Genomic DNA, 25461 nt, shown 5'->3' on the forward strand with positions numbered 1-25461 from the left:
TTAAAAGCCCCAAATATGACCCTTTTTGGGGATGAAATCTCCAAATTGTAACTTATGTTAAACCTGATCAGATCAGAGTATACACTGAGTACGAGTATACTGACTACTGAGCCTGAAAAGGTCAAAGTATACACAGGTTTGTAGTTTTTAATACGGATGTATTATAGTTGCACCTTCCCAAATTTTAACTTGAAGACGACATTTAAAAAGTCTCAATCCATCGTTGTCCTCCTTGTTCTCTATCTATCTATCTCTACCTGCTGATTCATATTGACGCAATAGTTATTTATATAAATTTACGGAAACCAGGGAAACTTCTCTTAGTTGTTATTTAACTTTTATTTCGATTTTTTGAAATAAAACATATTTCAACCATACTTTAAAATACAAGATATTCGATCCACTTTTTAACTAATTTGTGTTCAATAAACTTTTATTAATATGTTCTTTTTCAGAAAGATATATTTATCTAAAAAGTTAAAATCGAGGTGTAAAGATGGGAGGAATGATATCGCTAGGTAGGTAATAAGGTTTTCATTATTATTTTAAAAATACTTTTATTTCTATGGTTTTTTTCATTCTTGAGCAATTCCTTAAATTTCTTTGTGAATTCTATTCTAGGGAATTATNGGGGCCGGGCATTGCGGCCTCATGATCAATTATATCCATGTTTTAGCCATGTGCAAAATTGATAGGAGGGGGGTCCAAAAATCGTTCTTTAGGAAATTACCCATTTGATTCACTCTGGCACCTTTAAAACGATCTAGTTTAAGGAGAGATAAATTCTCTCTATTTCCTTCATTATGCTGTTCATTTTCTGTAGAACGAAAATGTGAAAACGAAAATAGCTTCCAAAAACAAAGGTTTAAAGATTGCCATTGTGATCTGAATGATTATAAAGAATATTGTAATTACGTCTATAAGACCCTTTACATTAAATCTATATCTAGCGGGTACTGCCGCCTGTTGCTTCGGTCAAGCTGCTTGTGCTATCTGCAACTGCTGCCCATCAATGTGCAACAGCTCCATAGCTTCTAGAATCATGTAGGTTTTTTTCCTCAGTAAACTTTAAACAGTGAACCCCATAAAATTGCGTAATAGGACTCTCAGTCTCTTAGCTCATGAAGATTTTGCTTTTTTGTGTAGTTCAAATAACTAATGCTTAAAAATCATAATATAAGCAAAGAACACTTTTTTTTAAATCTATGTCAAAGTAAGAAAAAGAAATAGAGTATTTAGCGGTTCGAGACGCATTTGTTCATATTAATATCAACATGTTTTAAAAATATTTTAAAATCCACATGGTTATACAGTGAATCCCAGATATATGAATACATAGCAAGAGTTTTTTGTAATGTCGTATTACATATTTAAGATCAAATACCGCGGAAAATGAGTTTAATATTAATATAGCAATTGTATTCATATTTCAGGGCTATATTAAACTCATTTTTCGGCGGTATTTGATCTTAAATATGTAATACGACATTGTATAAACGCTTGCTATGGGGTCTCTTGCAGATTTCAATTCCTTATGATTCATATATCTGGGATTCAGTGTAGATAGTTTTGTTATTTGTTACAAAAATAACATTGATATTTATCATTTTATTTTTTATTCTGAAATCTTTTTTTTAAAGCAAAATCAAAACAGTTCTTTTTGTTATATTTTGTTTATTTTTTTCTGTTACTTTTCTTGTTATCGTTCAGGTATTCTCTACTGCTTCTGATAACAACAGTGATATCTTGCATCATGATTGCTCCTGGCGTGCAGGTATATTATTATTTATTCAAAAAAAATTTATTTATACCGAAGGGACTCATTTGTCCTCTAAGTGAGCTTAGAAGTAAAACGAGTTACCCGACCCCCCAGCACCCCCATTAGATAATGAGATGTTAGCCTCAGGGTAGGGGGCCTGTTAGGATCGTATACTGGTAAATACGACCTGGGTCAGGCCACATGTCGGTTAGGTNTTTAATTCATCCAGGTTTAATACCCAGGGTTGGTTCATCCAGGTTTAATACCCAGGGTTGGTTCCTCCAGGTTTAATATCCAGGGTTGGTTCATCCAGGTTTAATACCCAGGTTTAATTCATCCAGGTTTAATACCCAGGGTTGATTCATCCAGGTTTAATATCCAGGGTTGATTCATCCAGGTTCAATACCCAGGTTTAATTCATCCAGGTTTAATACCCAGGGTTGGTTCATCCAGGTTTAATATCCAGGGTTGATTCATCCAGGTTCATTACCCAGGGTTGATTCATCCAGGTTTAACCCAGGGTTGGTTTATCCAGGGTAAACCCAGGGTTGGTTTATCCAGGGTAAACCCAGGGTTGGTTCATCCAGGTTTAACCCAGGGTTGGTTCATACAGGTTAAACCCAGGGTTGGTTTATCCAGGGTAAACCCAGGGTTGGTTCATCCAGGTGTAAAACCCAGGGTTGATTCATCAAGGTTTAATAATAAATCCTGAGTTCCTGCGATATTAATTTGGGCTCTTTAAATTTATCTTGATTATTGTCTTGTGTTATTTTTAACTATTACCTATCACCAATTTGATTGTGGAACATCTTTATAGTAGGTTTTAAGAAATAGAAATCTATTCTGGTTTAAATAAAGAGTTATTATAAATCACAACATTATTCGCTGCGGCATATAGTATTTACAATTTACATAAATATATATTCATTATTCATACATAAATCAAATATGTACATTGTACAATGTACATTGTACTCAGGTCATATTTCAGACACTGACATTGACAAGAAATGCCTTTTATTAAAAAATCATAATTTTACAAGAAAAATATTTTTGTTTTTTTCTTAAACGACATTTCTACCATTGTTTAATTTTCAGGACAGCCTTGCTTCGGTCCCGTTCTGTAAAAGCCACGAAAGCTCCTTAGATACGTTCTCAGGTAACGTACATATTCTTCTTTAACGTACATATACTTCTTTAACGTACATATTCTTCTTTAACGTACATATTCTTCTTTAACGTACATATTCTTCTTTAACATACATATTCTTCTTTAACGTATATATTTTTCTTTAACGTACATATACTTCTTTAACGTACATATTCTTCTTCATATTCATATTCATATAACGTACATATTCAGGTAACGTACATATTCTTCTTGGAAAATCTATTATTTTAAAACTCTATTCTTCAAATTGTTCTATTTTTGTTAAATAAGCCATTAATTGTAGTTGAAATATATTTAAAAAATGCAGAAATTTTTATAATTTTGTTGAATCCTTAATTAGATAAGATCCGAGATTTTGAGGAGACTTTGGGAACTAATATTGCAGGGACAAAGAAGGATTCCTTCCAGGTACTAGAGTAGTTCACGAGGGGTGTATATTTTGATGAAAAATAATGCCCCCCTCTCTTTCTAAAGCTTAGTTTTACCCGATAGTTTAAAGAATGTTCATAAGTTTTTTGTCCCTGAATAAATCTAAGGGAAAATTAGATTTAAAATAGGAATTAAAACTTTACGGAAAAAGTGAAAATTTTTGTTTCCCCCTCCTTCCAAATCTTCGAAAATATTTAGTTGTCTTTTGCAATGAAACAAAATATATCTTTCTATCCATCTGTAAATTTTGTCAAATGTCTGTCTACTGGTTTTTAAATAAAATCAATCTATCTAGCTTTATTAAGGTTTAAAACTGTTTCTGTCTGTCTTGTATTCAATCAATCAATCAAACAAACAAACAATTTATCAATCAATCTAGCTTTAAATCTAGTTTTAAAAATGTATCTGTCTGTTTTACAATCAATCGATTAATCATTCTTAATCTAGATCAACTGTGACGTTGTAGTGGGTTACCAAGCGGTCTACAGGTATCTTTATAGTTCAGGGGTTATCCATTAATAAGATCATCTTTATAATAAAACAAGACATTCGTATATACATATGTTGCGTATAGCCGGCCAAACGGCTGGACCGATTGGGCTGAAAATTTTTGTGGACACTCATGGGTGGCCGGGGGGTGTTTAAGGCTGAAAAAATTGAGTTAAGGGAAGCTGATTATTCTTAAAGTTTATGAGAAAAATATTATTTGATGGTAATTTTTTACCCTTTTTCGTTAAAAAACTTTTCTAGCATCAGCTATAACATCAGTTGTAACAGTTAGAACAGTTATAATATCAGTTATAACATCAGTTACAACTGTCGTTGTTTCAGAATTAACAGTTTTCTGTTTTAAAATGAGTGCATTAGATTATCTGCAGTTTGGGAGAAGTTTAAAAAATCAATTAATTAATCAACCAATTAAAGATTTATCTTTAAGGTTATGTTTGATTATTACAATATTCTTCACTCTAATGGCAGTCATCATGATCAATGTCAAGTCTACAAGTGATCCTAGGTAAGCAATTATCCAAACATAGGTATTGAATCTATTCTCTGTCCCTACTTCTTGTCTTCACTGTTTACTACAACAGTGTACCCAGTGTTAAACGGCTACATGATCATTCATAAATTGATAATTATTTTATCATTATTTTCAATAGCATTTTATCATTATCTTAATATTTTCATCATTCATTATTACTATTATTATCATTTATGATTATTATTATCATTATTATCATTTTATTAATATTATTATCATTTATTACTATTATTATCATCATTATTTGCATGATGAATACTACAGATCTGGTATCCAGAATGGGTTCTGGGGGTTTAAATATCTTCTCATTATCGGCGGTATGATTGGATCATTCTGGATTCCAAATGGAACCTTCGGAGAGGTAATTATACAAATATATAAAGATAGATCACTGTTACCGTAATTTCAAGTGGCATGACATTTAAAATTAAGGCATGTCTGATTCACAACGGCAAGGATGTAATGCAAGGAAAGTTATTTCAGAGGTACTGCATCTTTTGTACTGCGGTGTTACTGTCTCTGGGCGGTAATGTAAACACAAGACGGATGTCGAAGCCTGAAATGGGATCAATCTTTTACATAAAAAAATCAATGAAATGTTCTGGTCATAGGAAACTATAATGTGAATTATCAAAATTTAATGCTTTTAACCTACTCGGATACTAGACGAACACTGATGCATCTATTCTTGTTTACAAATTCCGCCCTGAGAGAACTGGTTTCAATGAACGCGCAGAGTATACGCAACTGCAATTAACTTTCCTTGCATTACAACCTTGCACAATGCACAACGGTACCCGGTCAACCTTCGTCTGAGCAAAATGAGTAAGATATTCTTGTTTTTTTTGTAAGAAATTTTTCATTTTCTATTGTGGTTTTTCTCAATAAGAATTAAGGGGGAAATGATGCTCTAGAGAAAAAATGAAAAGTTGGTCAGAAGCTGACAAGTTTTTTTCTTTCTTATTGATACTATTTACCCAAAAAAATGATTTTCTTTTCCCTACAATCATTTTTTGTCTCAATTTAGCGATTAAAACCTTACAACGAAAAAATTTCACTACGCCCAAACACCTAATATCTGGGGAGGGCGGACTTTCTAAAAGGGGGGGGGGTGATTTTTCCAGAAATATATTTCCTTTTTAAAGAGACTTGAGGACGACAGTTAGGATTTATGCACCAGAGGCAAAAAAGGAAGTTGTCAGAAATTAGTTTTCCAGACAGAAAAACAGCGATATCTTCCTCGCTGCTTCTCAAGATTAAGGTTAAAAGGGTAGCTTTTATGATCTGGTATGAATGACAGGTGACTTACGTAAACAAAGCCTTTAAACGAACTAAGTGTAAGGAATAATGAAATTTTTGATATTTAAGGTTTGGATGTACTTTGGCATGGTTGGAGGTTTCATCTTCATCCTCATACAGCTGGTTCTTATCATAGACTTTGTACACTCATGGAATGAGGTGGGATTAATTTATTTAGGCACCCTTTCATTGATTCATTGATTCATTTGGTCATTCATTCTTTCATTAATTTATTAATTATTTCATACATCATTTTATTCAACCCTTCATTTATAATTTCATTCATCCTTTCATTTATTCATTCTCTCACCCGTTCATTTATTTTTTTCTTTCTTTTATTCATTTGTTCATTCTTTCATTTATTCATTTGTTTATCCTTTCGTTCATAATTTCTTTCATCCTTTCTTTCATCATTTTATCGGCTGTACAACATGAACTGTAATCTGTACAACATGAACTGTACTCTGTACAGCATGAACTGTACTCTGTACAACATGAACTGTACCCTGTAAAACATGAACTGTACTCTGTACAACATGAACTGTACTCTGTACAACATGAACTGTACTCTGTACAACATGAACTGTACTCTGTTCAACATGAACTGTACCCTGTACAACATGAACTGTACCCTGTACAACATGAACTGTACTCTGTACAACATGAACTGTACTCTGTACAACATGAACTGTACAGGCCTGGTACGGAAACTACCAAGAGGAAGGAGAATCCTGTAATGAAGGGGGGAAATGGCTTGCTGCACTTCTCACGTGTACAGGTAAACAAACAAGCACAATTCTTCATTCTCATTGGATAAACGCTTCTCGGCAGCAAGTACTTAACAGGTTTTTCTTGTTTAATTCTTGTTTCTGATTGGTTCTATGATTTCTGGATTTATGTACAGTTGTTTAATACTTGTTTCTGATTGGTTCCATGATTTCTGGATTTATGTACAGTTGTTTAATACTTGTTTCTGATTGGTTCAATGATTTCAGGATTTATGTACAGCTGCTCAATACTTGTTTCTGATTGGTTCAATGATTTCAGGATTCATGTACAGCTGTTTAATACCTGTTTATGATTAGTTCAATGATTTCAGTATTTATGTACAGTTGTTTAATTGTTGTGATGGGTTCAATGATTTCAGGATTTATGTACAGTTGTTAAATACTTGTTTCTGATTGGTTCAATGATTTTAGGATTTATGTACAGCTGTTTATTACTTGTTTCTGATTGGTTCAATGATTTCAGGATTTATGTACTGTTGTTTATTACTTGTTTCTGATTGGTTCAATGATTTCAGGATTTATGTACTGTTGTTTAGTACTTGTTTCTGATTGGTTCAATGATTTTAGGAATTATGTACAGCGCCTGTGTTGCCGCTGTGGTTCTGCTTCTTCTGTACTATACTGGAGTCGTAAGTTTTCGTATATTTTCAATTATCTTCAAGCAATTTGAAAACTAATGGAAAAATATTCTTTTTAAAAACTTTTGTTTTCTGTAGCAGTTTTTCAGAATTCATAATTTCCATGTAATTATTTAATATGTTCATCATATTTTTGGGAAGATTGACAAGACGCATAGTTTTAATACTGCCCGCATTATCTCTATCTGACCAAGATCAATTCAACTTTTTAGTTAATTTGAAATATTTTGAAAGTATTATTATTATTTAGAAGACTGGTGAATGTAAACTTCATGAATTCTTCATCTCCTTCAATCTTATTGTTTGCGTCATTCTCTCCGTAGTCTCAGTACTACCCAAGGTACGCATTCTCTCCGTAGTCTCAGTACTACCTAAGGTACGCATTCTCTCCGTAGTCTCAGTACTACCCAAGGTACGCATTCTCTCCGTAGTCTCAGTACTACCTAAGGTACGCGTTCTCTCCGTAGTCTCAGTACTACCTAAGGTACGCATTCTCTCCGTAGTCTCAGTACTACCCAATATACGCATTCTCTCTGTAGTCTCAGTACTACCTAAGGTACGCATTTTCTTATTTATTTTGCGTCTTTTTCATTGGGTGACTTACTGCTCTAGTACTCACGTCTGCTATTTTAACAATGACTAGCTGAAGTGCCCGGGGTCATCCGGGAAATATAAAAATAATTTAAAATAATGTTGAAAAATACATATGAAAAATACATGTCTCCATCTTGAAAAAATGGATTTATTTTAGCCCGGGATACCCCTGGTTTCCCTCAAAAAACTTCAGCCAATTTGGTCTAGCGGTTTGGCCATCTATAGCTGACATAAATATACTAGTTTGGGAGCCCAGCCATGCCAAGGTTACTAATAGTTACTCCCGCCGTTACCTAAGATCATACTTACCATCATAGATTAATAACAATACAGATAGAACACTAGATGTCATCTTTTCAAGATTTAGGGGGTTTTCATTCATAATAACCCTGAGGCAGAAGCCCAAAGTATTTGTGCGCATGTTCTTTTTCTTTATTGTAATTTAATGCGGCATGTGCAGAACTCCTTTGGGCTTCTACCTCAGGTTCGTTGTGAACGAAAAACCCTTAAATCTTGAGAAGACGATATCTAGTGTTCTATCTGTATTGTTATTAAGTTATGCTTACCATGAAGTGTGTTGTCCTCCTCCCTATCCTTTAGGCTTACATTTCAGTATTTAGATTGGTGACTGATGGATAAGGAATTTATATTAATGATATTTAGATCCAGGAGCATATGCCTCAATCTGGTCTTCTACAGTCAGCCTGCATCTCTCTCTACATCATGTATCTTACTTGGTCGGCCATCAGTAACTCACCCAGGTATACCTTTAGGGGGGGTTGATTGATTGATTGTATAATTTGATTTATTTTGATTGAGATAAATATTGGTTAATTAGATGATTGATTGATTGGTTTAAGGATTGATTGATTGGTTATTGAATAATTTATAATTAATGGAGTTTTGATTGAATTGTTAATGATTTATAAAATTATCATTTATTTTGGATTTTTGAAGTGAGATTTAGTTTAATTATGTTATGGTAATATGTTCAAGTGGGTGATTAACTGATTAGTTTATTAATTGATTGATTCTCTAACGGATTGATTGATTTCTAGGCTTGACTGTAAACCAAAGATAGATATTCTACCCCAGAACTCAACCACAACAACAACCTTAAGCCCATTGGACGCTGCTGCAGGGTAAATTCATTTTATCATTTATTCCTTAATTTATTAATTAATTCTTTTCGTTTATACATTTATTCATTTGTTCATTCATTTATTCATTTACTGATCCTTTAATACTCTCATCCTTATATTATTCTATTATTCATAATTTATTTTTCTCTATTATTCAATAATTAAAATTTTTTTTACCGCCTTTTGTTACTTTACGTCCCTTGGGAAAATTAAGTATAATAGCAACCCGCTCTGCGAAAAAATTCGCGCATTTGCATCTCATAAAACGATAAAATTGGATACAACTACCACTTTGGGAAATTAAAAATTACATTTAACCACGGGTTCTCTCGACCAATTTTACCTACAAAACATCCCTCCCTGCGCTGTGGACGTTTTGAAGGCAAAATTGGTCTTGGGAACCCTTTGTAGAGTAAAATTTCCTTAACTTCCCTGTAAAGTAGCTGTAAATAATTAATACTATCCGTTTCGTTATTAGAACTGAGGATGCTGTCCACCCTAAGCTGGACACCCAGTCTATCATTGGTCTTGTTATTTGGTTCCTTTGTGTACTCTACAGCTCTATAGGTAAGTACATGTTACATTACAGTACAATAGGTGAGTACATGTTACATAACAGTACAATAGCTGAATACATGTTACATTACAGTACAATAGGTGAGTACATGTAATACTCTACAGTACAAAAAGGGAGTACATTAATACTCTACAGAACAATAGGTGAGTACATGTTATACTGTACAGTTCAATAGGTGAGTACATTTATTCTACAGTATAAAAGGTAATAGTGCATGTACTCTACAGCGCGATAGGTGACTACATGTTATACTCTACAATTCTAGAGGTAAACACATGTAATACTCTACAGTACAAAAGGGGAGTACATGTAATTCTCTACAGTGCAATAGGTGAGTCCATGTTATACTCTACAGTTAAATAGGTAACTACATATTATCCTCTACAGTACAATAGGTGAGTACATATTGTAAACTACACTATAATGGGTGAGTACATATTATATTCTACAGTACAATGTTTGAGTACTTGTATCTACAGTACAAAATGTGCATGTTTCATGTTTTTTTTGTGTAAAAGCCTAGCTTCCTTAAAACATGAATAAAAATATGGAGAATGTTTGGCTATTTTACCTAAAAGTGACAAAACAATTAAATTAGAGGTAGCAGCATTTTTAAAAAGCAACTTGGAAATTTTTCTTAATCCAAAATTCAAGAAAATGAAAGATATTAGACATTCAACAGAAAGACAAATCATTTTTAAACATTTCAAAGAAACAACAATTTAATTTCTATAATCAAAGGTATAACTATTCAGGTTCCTCGTCTGCTAGCTCAGCTAGTAAGCTGACCGGTACTGATCAGGTTCTTCTTAATAAGGACGACGGAACAGGTTCATTTATTTATTTATTTATTTATTTATTTCTTCCTTCATTCATTCATTCATTCATTCATTCATTCATTCATTTATGCATTTATGCATTTATGCATTTATGCATTTATGCATTTATTCATTTATTCATCCTTTTATGCGCTCATTCACTCATTCACTCATCATTTATTTATTAATTCACTCCTTCATTCATTTATTCATTTATTTAGATTATGCACTAGTTTAGTTTTATTCCAATTTCTCATTTTATAAATACATCAATTCATTCTTTTTTTCGTAAGTTCATTCTTTGACAGAGGACTACTTTTTTTTATAAATTACATACCTTCATAATTAATAATTAAATCCCCCATACACCTCCCCATCTAAGTGTTGAGTAAAAAATTAAAGGAAGGACAACGAGGCGAATTTTTATTAATTTTTCGCCACTAAAAAAAAAGAAACCAAGTCAACGATTACAAAACCCAAAAAATGTTATACCTAAAAGGACTGTAAGCCTAATTTCAAGTGCTCCTCCAGCAAAGATGGTAATGTCAGATTCACTAGAGGTACCCTTTAAACTTTGTCTGATCAAGTATAACAATGTTTATGATTTAATTGTCAAGGAACACTTTTATGAGTTATCATTATTTAGCCTAGGAAATGACGGTATCTTCCACATTATTGATCAGATAAAGGTTTCAATGATACCATTGTGAATCAGGAATTGTCATCTCTGCATGGATGGTCACTTGAAATTACGCTTACAGTCCCTTTAAGTTATTTCTTGTGTTGACGGGAAAAACGATTTTAATCTGATTTTCCAGGTGATGCCGAGGGAGGTGGTATTCGAGATAATGAACAGGAGGAGGTTGCTTACAGGTAGAATATTCACGAGGCTTTCCATTTTTTTCCCGGAACAATTTTGTTCCGAAAATATTCCCCTGTCTGTCGGACTCCGCATTAAAATTTGCGGAAAGCCGAGAAAATTTCACAAATTTTTTACTACTATTAATTATCATCAAAACTGAACATATAACCTCTAAACACTGAATGTTGAACACTGAACACTGAAGAATGAACGTTGAACGTTGAACGTTGAACGTTGAACGTTGAACGTTGAACGTTGAACGTTGAACGTTGAACGTTGAACGTTGAACGTTGAATACTGAATACTGAATACTGAATACTGAATACTGAATACTGAATACTGAATACTGAATACTGAATACTGAATACTGAATACTGAATACTNTGTATACTGTATACTGTATACTGTATACTGTATACTGTATACTGTATACTGTATACTGTATACTGTATACTGTATACTGTATACTGTATACTGTATACTGTATACTGTATACTGTATACTGTATACTGTATACTGAACACTGAAGCTGGACGTTAAACAATGATCTCTGAGCACTGAACGTTAAGCACGAAACGCTCAACACAGACCGTGGAACGTGAAGAAACAAAAATATACGGAACCAATCAATAAAGAAAAGATATTTCTAGCTGGAGTATGTTCCATTTAATGTTTGCTCTTGCTTCCCTCTATGTCATGATGACCCTCACCAACTGGTATAGGTAAGATCACTTTTACAGGGGTGTATATTTCTCGAAAAATAATTTTTTTCTCCCGCCCCTCTTTTGATAATCCTTTTTTCCGCAGAAGTCATATATGAATTTGTGGGTAAAAAGTGTCGAACAGGATGAAAAAAGTTGCCTTTTGATGGCATTTTCCCCCCAAAATCATCAAAAATGATTTTTTTTTGAGGAGGGGGGTAATTCTGAAAAATTCACACTCCTGCATTTTTATTAGAAAAATCAGGACATCAAAGACCAATGTCAGGGGTGTATATTTCCATGAAAAATCACCCTCCCTCTTCTTTTAAAATAATTTTTTCCCCTAGAAGATAGACATGTTTTACGGTTATATAGACTGAAAGTGAATAAAAGACGGAAAAAACATGCCAGTTTTTCATTTTCCCCCGATCTTCTAAAATCATTAAAAATGTAAACCCCTGCCAATGTAATTGCGTCTTTATTGTTTCATTCATTAAAAATAAAAATGTTTCAGTCAGTAAAAAGTTAAAAATTATTATTATTCTAAGTCCACCTTCTCCTCCAACGCAGGAGCTATGTGGGTTAAAATCATCTCATCCTGGTAGGTTCTTTCTATCTATCTTTCTATCATTATCTATCTATCTTTCTATCTATCTATCTATCTATTAATCTATTTATTTATCTATCTTTCTATATTTCTATCTATCTTTCTATCTTTCTTTTATTCTATCTATCTATCTATTCTTTTTATCTATCTATTCTATCTGTCTATCTATCATTGTATCATTCCATCCATCTATCTATTTATTTATCTAATCTATCATCCAATGTATATCTATCTACGTATCTTTCTCTCTATTCGTACATCTTTATCTATCCATCTATCTAAATCTATCTATTTATCTATCTATTTGGATCTATCCATCATCTATATATATCTATCTATATCTAACTATCTATATATATAGGTTGTGTTCTGCTATCTATCTATCTATCTATTTATCTAGGTTGTGTTCTGCAATCTATCTATCTATTTATCTGCTATCTATCTATCTATCTATCTACTATCTCTCTATGTATCTAGGTTGTGTTCTGCTATCTATCTATCTATCTATCTATGTATCTAGGTTGTGTTCTGCTATCTATCTATCTATACTATCTATACTATCTATTTATCTAGGTTGTGTTCTGCTATCTATCTATCTATACTATCTATACTATCTATTTATCTAGGTTGTGTTCTGCTATCTATCTGTGGACCCTGATAGCTCCAGCTATTCTCAGTGATCGAGACTTCGGCTACTAGTCATTCAATCAAATCATTCGAAAAATTCAAATCGATCAAATCAGTTTCATGAAATTGATTGATTAAACCTTATTTAGTCTAAATATAATGTTTAACTTGATTGATTTGATCACTTTGTACGGTGTATGTACGGAACATGCACTCATCCAATTAATGTACATAATCTTACGTACAATGTACAGTACACGAACTGTACCGCTGTACATAATTAAATGTTTATTTGTCACTCATTTACCCGAACCTAGAACGCATATATCTAAATAAAATTTAGTTACAATACAAATCCTATTTTATTTAAAATATCGAACTCATTTGGACATGACGAATAGAATGTTAGGAATATCTTACAAATTCTTTAACGTCATGTTGCTGATCTAAAATGTTCGAAATTCTTAAGATAAGTTCGATATTTCAAACAAAAAGTTCGATATTTCAAATAAAAAGTTTGATATTTCAAACAAAAAGTTCGATATTTCAAACAAAACGTTCGATATTTCAAACAAAAATTCGATATTTCAAACAAAAAGTTCGATATTTCAAACAAAAAATTCTATATTTCAAACAAAAAGTTCGATATTTCAAACAAAAAGATCGGATTTCTTCAGCCATAGGATTTTTCCTCTATATCTTGGCTTAATATTTTTGAAATTACACTCTACTAAATTTTAATAAGTAAATTGTTATGATATTCTCTTTCTAAGATAAGATCTTAATTAGGACGAAAAAAATGCATGAAAGTAAATTTTAATGTACTTCTGATTAAATATTTATGTTCCTTCGTTAATAATGTTTTATTTAATGATACTTCAAATATTTTCAAAAATATTTAGATGATACAGATTGATTTTTTGTATATTTAACCAATATCACTTTTCAGATATAAAATGTTATGAACTAATTTGAATAAAATCAATTAAAAATGTATTTTCAGCATTTTCTCCTGTTAACAGGTAAATTTAATTGCTGATTTACTTTCTAGTTTTTATAAAAAAAATTTTTTAATTCTTTAATGCTTAAAATTGTGGAATTTAAGGGTGGTTGGTGGATTCAAGATATGTTAAGTATAGACCTCCAGCTATGTTTAGTATTGACCTCCAGCTATGTTTAGTATTTACCTCCAGCTATGTTTAGTTTTGATCTCTAGCTATGTTTAGTGTTTACCTCCAGCTATGTTTAGTATTGACCTCCAGCTATGTTTAGTGTTGACCTCCAGCTATGTTTAGTATTGACCTCCAGCTATGTTTAGTATTGATCTCCAGCTATGTTTAGTGTGGACCTCCAGCTATGTTTAGTATTGATCTCCAGCTATGTTTAGTGTGGACCTCCAGCTATGTTTAGTATTGACCTCCAGCTATGTTTAGTATTGACCTCCAGCTATGTTTAGTGTTGACCTCCAGCTATGGATATGATGGGGAAGCTCTGGACAACAAGACAGGGTGTCCTGTTAGATTTGCAGGTAGCACAGCTCAGAAGGGATTTATTTTTCAAAACTCCCGCACCCTTCCGATTTACGAATCTTTTGTCCAAAGATGGCAGTACCGATTAATACCAGCACCCTTGAAAGCTTTGTCTTAACAAGTTTGAAATATATTTTTTTTATTTTTTGGTTTCCTTAGGAAAGTGATTTGTGCATTATTTCTGCAGGAAAAAATATCTGTTTTCAGAAACAAACACTTTAAAACCTAGAAAAATGACAATATCTTCCATATTATTGATCAGATAAAGGTTTCAAGGCTACTTGAATCGGGCAATTACTATTCATTTAAACTTATCTTTTCTTCCACAAAACCTTCATTTTTTTAACTTTTATATAATATTGATAATTATAAATCCAATTCATGATTTATAAAATATTGTAGAAAAATGCCACTGTGGCCTGGGAAGCTATAGACAAATGTTCCCTGATCGGAAGGTGAATTAAATAAATGAACCAATTTATTTAGTTATAAATATATTTAATATTAAAAATAAGCTAATGCCTAAATCAATGAATTAATGAACTGAAAAAAAAATAATTTGAATCAAATGAACTAAGGAACGGAAAATAGACAGTAAGTAATATAATATGGAAATAAAAAAGAAGAAAATGGAACAAATGAATGAATGAGAAACAAGTACATAAAATTAATATTGAAACCAATGGTATAAAGCAACTGAGGAAATTAACCAATCTATATAACTAGGCATCTTCTATTTCAATTGTGAACATAACATGTTCTCTTTGTGTACATTGGAAAACAAAAACAAACAAAAATTTCGCGGATTTATAAAAATGTCATGGATTTTTAAAATTTTCAAATATAAAATTTTGATGAAGGCAAATTTTTGAAAATTCGATCATCCATTAACCTTCCCTGGGGTCACGCGAGGTCCCACAAAAAATATATGGTCGATCGGTTATGAAGTCTATTGGATAAAAACAAATAGACAGACACGCCAAGTATATATATAGATAAAGCTCTTCGCTCATATATATATATGTTATTTATGGCTGGCCAAATGGCTGGTCTGAATGGGCTGAAATTTTTTTAACGAAACCCTTGAGTACCCCGGGGAAACATAGGCTTAAAAAACTCAATTTTTTTTCTCAAAAATGCTAAAAAAAAATTCGAAATCGAAATTTTTTTTTTTCAAACATCAAATTTTTTTTCAAAATTTGACTTTATAAAATTCCTCGGGCAACGCCGGGCACTTCAGCCAGTTCTACATAAAACGAATTGAGATGGAACAAACGTTGAGGTTCAGATGGAACGAATTTATGGAACATTCAAATGAAAGATTGAGTAGTTAAGCAAATAGGAATAGGAATAGGAATAGGAATAGGAACGAAGGAATTAAATTTAAATAATAAATTACTGAATTAACAGGAACAAAAAAATAAATAATTAGGATCTTATCAATCAATCAATGAAAGGACAAATGCAAAACTGGATGAATGAATCAAAAAATCAATCAAATAAGGAATGAATCAATTAATTTCAAGGTTTATATAACTAACTGCACGAATACTGGGTTTGAAGATCCCTCAGTTCTAGGTAAGAATTCAAAAAAAAATTATATTTAAATTTTAAACTATACACAAAATTGTTCAAAAAAAACATTTATTTCAAATATGTCTTAAAAAGTGTACTTTTTTCTCCAAATTAATGATTTTTTAAACTAAATATTATTTCTTTTTAATATTTTTGATATCTTTGAAGAGTTTGTTCCACGGGAGACTGAAGTACTTATCTTCAATGGAAACAGGTTAGAGAGAATAAATCAGTCAATTATTTTTGAAAAATTTTAAAAAAATTTAACTTTCCTTTTAAGCATTTTTATGTCAGTTTTCACTCTAAAAAGCGTAACGTAGAATTCATATTTTGGGTTGGGGAGATGATTTCGAAAAAATTGTGAGGAGGGGGCAGGGGGGTGAAGAATTTTTGTTTTTGTATTGATTATTTAATATTCATTATTGAAAAATGTGTATTTTTTGATATGTTTTTTTTATGCTAAATATTTAAAAAATCCATGAGATTCATATTTTCTTTGAAAAGTATAGGTTTCCCCCAAAAAATTGTAAGTATTTCTATTGTTAGGTTTCCAACTTTACCCTGGAATATACTTGGAATATTTCTATTGTTAGGTTTCCAACTTTACCCAGGAATATACTGGGAATATTTCTATTGTTAGGTTTCCAACTTTACCCAGGAATATACTGGGAATATTGTCAGGTTTCCTACTTTACCCTGGAATATACTAGGAATATTTCTATTGTTAGGTTTTCAACCTTACCCTGGAATATACTGGGAATATTTCTATTGTTAGGTTTCCAACTTTACCCTGGAATATACTGGGAATATTTCTATTGTCAGGTTTCCAACTTTACCCTGGAATATACTTGGAATATGGAATGATTTCCCCAACCTAACTGTTATTGATCTTACAAACAACGGAATCAAGGTATTTTTATCTAGACAAATATTAATTAAAGGGACTGTAAGCGTAATTTCAAGTGACTCTCCATGCAAAGATGCCCTTTTTTTAGTCCAGAATGTCCAAGTCACTTTCGCAGATAAACTGCAAATGAATTAAAACAGTTCAAAGAAACACAAACATGGATATCTAATTCATACTAGATTAGACAAAGCTTCTTAGGGTATTGTTGTAAATCGGGCATTGCCATCTTTGAATAAAGGGTCACGTAAAATTACGCTTACAGTCCCTTAAACTTAAACTTAAATAGATTCAGATTCTGCCAATGGTTTACTTAATTGTAAATGCTTGTTTCTAAATGCAGAAAAGCATGGATGTAAAAAAAATAACTGAATAGATTCCGTACAGTCGTCTCTGAAGTCTCATCTTTTGTAGGTAATCCTGTAGGAAAACTATAAAACCACTTAATTTTATGTTTTCCTAAATTTAAAGAGTATCTTTGACGATTTAATTGGTTCGATTCCCTTTAAGCAATTATCGAAGTAAAAGTAATGGAGTTTTTGCCGTCTGAAATTGTTCGCGGTTTTTCCAGAAATTGACTCGTGGATTACTAAATTCTAAATGGCCGTTATTTATTTTTTTCTTATAAGAGCATGAAAGTTGATTCCCTTTTTTGCGAAGATGAATTTTGATTATAAATTAGAATCAAAATCAAAAGTTAAAATCTGTGAATTAAACGTTTTTTTTCAACTACTAAATTATTTTTAAATGGGAAAGCATAAAAAAGAAATAAATGTTCCTTTTTTTCTACAATTCTGCAAATTCCATGAAAAAACCGTGAAATGATAATTTATAATTATATTAAAAGCATTGCAAGGAAATAGGTAAGCTAGATAATACAATAATTATGTAATTTTTAACTGACAAAAATGTTAAATGAAGGAAACTGGTATGCACAAAATACTGTAAAGAGAATCATTTTCGGATTTTCGGATTTATTATTATGACAATATTTTCGTTATGCACAAAATATCTCAGTTACACCACGCTTATTCAGTGTAATTACTAATTACTACTTTTCACTCTGTTTCACTTCTAAATTCTTATTTTCTAATTCTTATATCTTTGCAACCTAATGCCGAATATAAAGAATTTGAGCCGCGGCTCAAATATTGTTGGTTCTACTTAAAATTTATTTTCAAGATATAAACCGGCGCTCAATTGAAACCGGTTTTTGGAGGATTTGAGACGCGGCTTAAAGTCATTCAATTCGGACACAGGAGTTTTATACTATAGCGAGTTTAACTCATTAAAATATTAAAGGTTTACGCCATATATGATCATGTTGCAAAGATATAGGGACAAGTTCCGTTCATGTCTATATATTTCAGGAGATTCCTGGTAAAGCATTCCATAAAGTATCAAGTGTGCGTCGACTGATCTTAAATCACAATGATCTGTATATAGTATCAGGGATGGCCCATCCAAGGTAACCGGTTTTTATCCTACTTTACACAAATCAATTTTTATTTAATCATTGAGAGGTCGAATGTAAAGAATTTGAGCCGCGGCTTAAATGTAAGACGCGGCTCAAATATGACTGGTTTCACTTTAAAATGTATTCAGTGTTTCAAGATTTAAGCCGGCGCTAAATTTAAACCGGTTTTGGGCGTATTTGAGACGCGGCTTAAATTCATTAAATTCGGACTCCGGTCTTTCTACTTGCAGATAAACCAAATACTCCTGAAAAATCGTTGTATTCTCAACATTGAAGTAAAAAATGGCTTTTACAATACATACATATATTCATACCTACCTGGTACCTACAGATCATTTATATACTTTCCTACCTACCTACCTACCTAGGTCCTAGACCTACCTACCTAAACCTACCTGGACCTACCTACCTATCTAGGTCCTAAACCTACCTACCTAAACCTACCTACCTACCTACCTACTCTAGGGTTTTCTCTAACTTCATGAATCTGGAAGAGCTTCATCTCACAAATGCTTTTACTGAGCAGGTTGTCTCACAATGGTATCTTCTCAATCTTCAGGTACCTTTTTAAAAAACTAATTTTGAAATATATGTATATATTATATATTATATATATAAAAACTTTGTTTTTATTGGTTTGTCTGATGGTTTTGTCTTAAATGACCAGACCTAATTTCACATGACACAAAATCAAACGAATACTTTTTTTAAATATTGTTTTTGGAAATTACCAATGAAAATAGAATAGTCTGCGAATTTACGAAAGTCTTGCACATAGATAGATAGATAGCAACAAACTTATTTTAAATTTCATTGAAATTGATTTTTCTATTTGTTTCAGGATATATTTATAAGTTCTCACCTGAAAAATCTGAAAAAGCTTCATTTAGGTAAAAATAAATAATGCAGATAATTTATCTTTTTTTAAATCAGTCTTTTTAAATTTTACCTAATTTTTTTCAATAGCATAGAATTTTTTTAAAGAATAAATAGTTGCTTCCATGTTACTTTATTTTTTTGTTTCAAAGGCACATCTGGGGGTGTGGAGGGAAGGTGGGGGGCAAAGTTTCACTGTTTCCGGAAAGAAAAACTTTTATAATGGTTTTTTAAAGTTTAAAAATTTAAATTCCAATCGTATCCCCAGTTTCACCATTTTTGGTTTATGTATCTCTCTATCTATATCTATCTATTTTTAACAGTCTTTTATTAATCTTTCTTTATCTAGATCTCAATATTAATTCATCTATCATTCTATCTCTATATATGTTTCATATCTTGTTCCTTCTAAGATCTATCTCTTTTTTATCTATGTAAACCAGTTTAAATTCTATTAACAGAACAGAATGAGATCTGGCGGATCAGTAATCCTGATATTTTCTGTCCTCTCACTTCTCTAATGGATCTACATCTTAGTAAGTCAATCAATCAATCAATGAATGCATCAATAATCCTGATATCTTCTGTCCTGTCCTCTCACTTCTCTTATGGATCTACATCTTAGTAAGTCAATCAATCAATTAGTAAATAATTTTCTGTTCTCTCACCTCTCATGGATCTACATCTTGGTAAGCTTGTTAATCAATCAATCAATGAATTAATTAAACAATCAATTGATCAATTAGTTAGTCAGTCAATCAATTAAATAACTAATCAATTAATCAATAATCCTGATATATTCTATCCCCTTACCCTCCTTAAGGATCTTCATCTAAGTAAGCAAATCAATCAATCAATCAATCAATTAGTTAATCAACCAATCAATCAATCAATCAATAATCCTAAAATATTCTGTTTCTCTTCCTCCCTTATGGATCTTCACCTCAGTAAGCGAATCAATCAATCAATCAAACAATAAATCAATTAAGCAATTAATTAATTAATTAGTAAATCAATTACTCAATCATTTAGCCTGATATTTATCTAGCTTCAAATATTCAAAAACGATAATTTATATTTTTTTTCAACAATTTAAATTCCTGGGAATAATTTGTTGTAATGATAATAACAAAAACAGTAATGTATATTAATATTATTATTATACATATTTTTTATTGTTTTAGGTGACAATCAACTAACAGATATCAATTTTACTCTAAGGAACAATTTCATTTCATTATTTATTTATTTTTTATTTAAAGTAATTGACATAAATTGTTTTTAATTGATTTAATTCTGAGCCCACGATTTTAAAACTTTGGCTCAAGACATAATTGCTTAAACCCAACTTTAAGACCCGATATTCGACCCATCTCTGACGACAGCTTGTGTCATGTGATTGACAGCTGCAAGATCTTCGGCTCGACTTAAGGAGTTAGGCCCAATAAAAATAAAACCGACCTTGGTTGGTTTAGTGGAGAATTAGGCTCAATGTTGAGTCTTATTCTAATGCAAACCCGATATGCGCCAACTCCTACCATGAAAATCCGCCAAGTAAAATATTAAACCGGTTTTTTGAACTCACTCTGTGGAAAATAAGATGCAGTTTGAATCCGAAAGCTCTAGCAGTAAATAAGGCGTTTAGATCCGAGCCGTATTTTCCCGAATTTTTTAATGGCTCTGATTTACTTAAAACTTTTAATTTGGAAATTTATTTTATCTGGTTTAACACAATTTTAATTTGTAACAAGTGATCCTTAATCATCTGATTTGATATTATATGATCAAATTTTTTTTTGAAAATTAAGAAAAATTGATTTAAATTCATAACTGATATAGAATGATGAAAGTTGATAAAAATTTAAGCTGACTGATGTAAGCTGATATTTATTGTTAACATTTGATTTAAATTGATCAGAATTGATCAGAATTGAGGCTAACTGATCTAAACTGATATTCATTGATCAAAATTAATCAAAATTTATAGATCTGGGAAAGGAAAAAAATAAAAAATTTAAATTGTATTATAGTTGTTTACCAAAGCTCCGTTACTTGGATCTAGAATACAATAAAATGACCAACCTTCACCAACCAACTTTTAAACTAATAGGTAAATAATTTAGGTTGAAAAACAACATTTTTGGGGTGCATAGGTTCTATGTGTGATGTGGCCTTTTTTGAGCATTTTTGAAAATGTTAGGTTGATTAGAGCATTGCATCAGGTGGAAGTCGTTTTCAAATTTTTCAGCAAAATCTCGTTTGTTAATGGAGGCCAATGACCTCCGATTCCAAATTTTGTTTGTGAATTTCAGCCTTTAATCTCAATTTTTAAACGAAAATTTGGTATCACTAATTGTCAAATTGACCCCCCTCCTGTCCTTAACAAAAATCGAGATTTTTTCCTGAAACTGCTCCCACCTACGTTTATAAAGTTAGAGAAATTTTTTTTGCAATTCTATACATCACCCATAGAATCTTTGCACCTTTGAGTTTTTACTTTTACTTTACGTGTGTCCCCCTAGACTAGATATACAATACTACAATAAGATTACCAACTCACTATTTTTCTAGAAAAGTAAACCCCGATTTGAAAATTTTGAAACTAAGCTAAGAAACTTTCCCGTGGTTCCACCGAGTTCCCCAATAAAAATTTGAGGCGGTCATGGGGTTCATGTGTTTTGATCTTCCAAGCAAACAGAGATTACTATTTATTATGTTTTCTAGAAAGTGTGTTTGGAGATCCTGAGAAAGATAGAACTATAAATATAAAGGCAGGATTTAACAAGATTTTAAAACGTGATACTCAGCTAAATTAAGTTGTTAAAAGGACAAACATCCTATAACTTATTCCTGAAAGATCAGTCACTTAAAAAGTTTAATAAATATTTTTAAATGTGATTTTTTCTTGTTAAAGAGACAAAGAGACCGCCATTTGAAAATTGGCTTGTCCTCTTTATTTCTAATTATTAAAATATAAAAATGTTAAATCTTGATTTTGAATCAGGGAAATCCTTTCCGATGTGATTGTCATATATCTGAATTTCTTCATTGGTTTAGAGACACCTCAGTTAAAATATCTAACAAGGTAAATTAAAGGGACTGTTGGCGTAATTCCATGTGAGCAGTGACCACCTGTTTATAGTATTAGTCCCCATTGTCCAATTCACGAAGGTAGGTCAAATTTTGGCCCGAGGTTTTGTTATTTAAAAAAATTATAATCACGAAACCTAGACCATGTATTGATAACATGAGCAGATTGTAATTGTAACGCAGTCAAATGCGAACAAAATGTGATGTCTGTTATATGTTTTATGGTTTATTACTTAATATACGTATGGATAGTCTTTATTGGGGCCTATGATAGATAGATGGAACTGATCACGTGAACTAATGGTTGGATTTGAGAGTTAGGGCCTAACCAATACCCTGCATTAAAGATTCAACCCAAAAGTAACCTTGCTTATCTTTCTGAGCAACAATGAGGAAGATGGTGTTTTTTCTAAAAGCGTTTTAATTTAATTTGATTAATCAGGTTTATTTAATGATTAATTGCTCTGTAGGATGAGGTTGATAAATTGATTAATGCTGTAGGATGAGGTTAATTTATTGATTAATTGCTATGTAGGATGAGGTTGATTTATTGATTAATGGCTCTGTAGGATGAGGTTGATTTATTGATTAATTGTTATGTAGGATGAGATTAATTTATTAATTAATTGATCTGTAGGATGAGGTTGATTTATTGATAAATTGATCTGTAGGATGAGGTTCATAAATTGATTAATGCTGTAGGATGAGGTTGATGCATTGATTAATTGATCTGTTGGATGAGGTTGATTTATTGACTAATGGATCTGTAGGATGAGGTTGATTTACTGATTGATTGATCTGTAGGATGAGATTAATTAATTGATTGATCTGTAGGATGAGATTAATTAATAATTGTTGATTAATTGAGTGATTGATATGTAGGATGAGTTTAACTGGTTGATTGATTGATCAATTGACCTCTTGGATGAAATTAATTAACTAGTTGATCTGTAGGATGAGATAGATTGATTGATTGATTGATTGATTTATTAATTGATCTGAAGGAAGAGGTCAGATGTTTTGATGGGTTCCCAAAGTACAATTATGGAATCAGGCTGACCGCACTAAAACAGCTGGAATGCGAAGAAAAACCTCATCACATTACAAGGTACATGTTTACCCATAAAGGATGAGACTTCAGAGACGATTGAACGGAATTTGTTCAGTCCGTTTTCTTGCACTCAGGGTGCATTGTAGGCTGAAACTGTTTAGTCCGTTTTCTTGCACTCAGGGTTCTTTGTAGGCTGAAACTGGCATAAACCAAAAAATAATCATTTGAATGCAGAAACCACAAATCAAGCTTCAAATCGTCATATTTGTTTAGTTTTGGGTCGTCTTTACAGTCTCACGCTTTGTGGGTAACCCTGTAGTTTTATCTCTTTTATACTTTCATATTATCCCCATGGTATTGTATTGTATGTATATTTCAGTTCTAATTCTTCTCATGCTGTCACAAGATCTCTTCTTGGGGTTCTAATCTTCCTCACCAGCTCCCTTATACTTGGGCTACTCTGGGTTAATAGGTAGACAGCTCATTCTTTCATTCTTCATCCTGCATTAATTCATTTATTCTTCAAATAATACTTATTTATTCATGTATTCAGTCATTTATTAATTCATTTATCCTGTCATTCATATTCATATTCATATTTAATGTTTTTTACATTATTTATTTACTTATTTAATTAATCATCCGCTTATTTATTAAGTTTTTCATCTAGGTTCATGGATTACTTCATTTATTCTCAAGTTAATTTAATTACTTAATTAATAATCAGCTCATTAATTAATTTTTTCTTCTTCATGCATTAATTCATTTATTCATTCGATATTCATTTATTCTTGTATTTGGTCATTTATAAATTAATTCATTCATTCATATATTCATCCTTTCATTCATCAATTTATCTTTGCATTCATTTATTTTTTCAGACGCTAATTTTATTGCTAACTTAATTAATGATCAGCTCATTTTCATCTTTATTCATTAATTCATTTATTCATACGTTAATTTAATTACTTACTTAATTAATGATCAGCTCTTTATTAAGTTTTTCATCTTCATGGAATTCATTCATTAATTATTCATTTATTCATTCATATATTGATCCATTTAACCTTTCATTAATTTATTCATCCTTATATTCATTCATTTATCCATTCATTCATTCATCCTTGCGTGCATCAATTTCTTTACCTAATGAATCATATACAGTTAAGTTAAAATATAATGAGACATCGAAGGAATTTATGAAATGTCGTATTTTTAACTTCCTGATAATGGAATGCTGCAGATATTTTGTATTTTTAATTAAATAATTATATGGAGCTCTTTAAAGCTGCTCCCACATATTATAGTTATTTATTTATTTTTGCTATTACTGAGATTTACGTAAAATAGGGAAAAAAACATTTTAAAAATTGTCAAGAAGACAATTCATAAATTCTTTCCAATTCTTAAAATCTCTGGGGTAGCTGTATTATTCTAGAAGTAGATTAAGATCTGAGTAATGTAGTAAATTTAAAATTCAGTGATGGTGATGGACCAAACCTCTGTAGAGTAAAAAAGTAGATGTTAGTTCCACATTTATTGAAAATATATTTCGGTCTGGGTTGACCCTCGTCAGTTCTAACGATATAATACCCATCAAAATCGATAAAAAAAAAAATTTTNACAATATGGACTTCACGGACAATATGGACTTCACGGACAATATGGACTTCACGGACAATATGGACTTCACAGACAATATGGACTTCACGGATAATATGGACTTCACGGATAATATGGACTTTACGGACAATATGGACTTCACGGACAATATGGACAATATAAACAACATGGACACATGGTTATTGGTTAACATGGACAACATGAACAGCATGGACAACATGGACAACATGAACAACATGAACAACATGAACAACATGAACAACATGAACAACATGAACAATA

At 31.6% G+C, this 25461-nt stretch overlaps 2 protein-coding genes across 2 annotated transcripts; both read left to right on the forward strand.

Moving 5' to 3' along the window:
* The first annotated feature begins 451 nt into the window (after positions 1 to 451).
* LOC111705177 (serine incorporator 3) lies at positions 452 to 11875 on the forward strand. Its single transcript, XM_023477641.1, has 18 exons — positions 452 to 518; positions 951 to 1044; positions 1711 to 1774; positions 2858 to 2918; positions 3271 to 3338; positions 3807 to 3847; positions 4297 to 4374; positions 4666 to 4762; positions 5770 to 5859; positions 6397 to 6478; positions 7056 to 7117; positions 7377 to 7466; positions 8384 to 8481; positions 8779 to 8862; positions 9341 to 9429; positions 10195 to 10269; positions 11076 to 11130; positions 11770 to 11875. The coding sequence occupies exons 1-18, from the start codon at positions 497 to 499 to the stop codon at positions 11843 to 11845; spliced, it is 1326 nt and encodes a 441-aa protein (XP_023333409.1). The 5' UTR covers positions 452 to 496; the 3' UTR covers positions 11846 to 11875.
* Positions 11876 to 13983: 2108 nt separating this feature from the next.
* Positions 13984 to 24064, forward strand: LOC111705178 (phospholipase A2 inhibitor). The gene is made up of 16 exons (XM_023477642.1): positions 13984 to 14076; positions 14511 to 14582; positions 14986 to 15038; positions 16110 to 16161; positions 16327 to 16372; positions 16981 to 17068; positions 18433 to 18530; positions 19005 to 19098; positions 19381 to 19429; positions 19877 to 19951; positions 20600 to 20636; positions 21446 to 21525; positions 22140 to 22186; positions 22420 to 22500; positions 23510 to 23613; positions 23936 to 24064. The coding sequence occupies exons 1-16, from the start codon at positions 14046 to 14048 to the stop codon at positions 24030 to 24032; spliced, it is 1104 nt and encodes a 367-aa protein (XP_023333410.1). The 5' UTR covers positions 13984 to 14045; the 3' UTR covers positions 24033 to 24064.
* Positions 24065 to 25461: the final 1397 nt, after the last annotated feature.

The sequence above is a fragment of the Eurytemora carolleeae genome, unplaced genomic scaffold (assembly GCF_000591075.1).
Source record: "Eurytemora carolleeae unplaced genomic scaffold, Eaff_2.0 scaffold564, whole genome shotgun sequence".
Classification (NCBI taxonomy): domain Eukaryota; kingdom Metazoa; phylum Arthropoda; class Copepoda; order Calanoida; family Temoridae; genus Eurytemora; species Eurytemora carolleeae.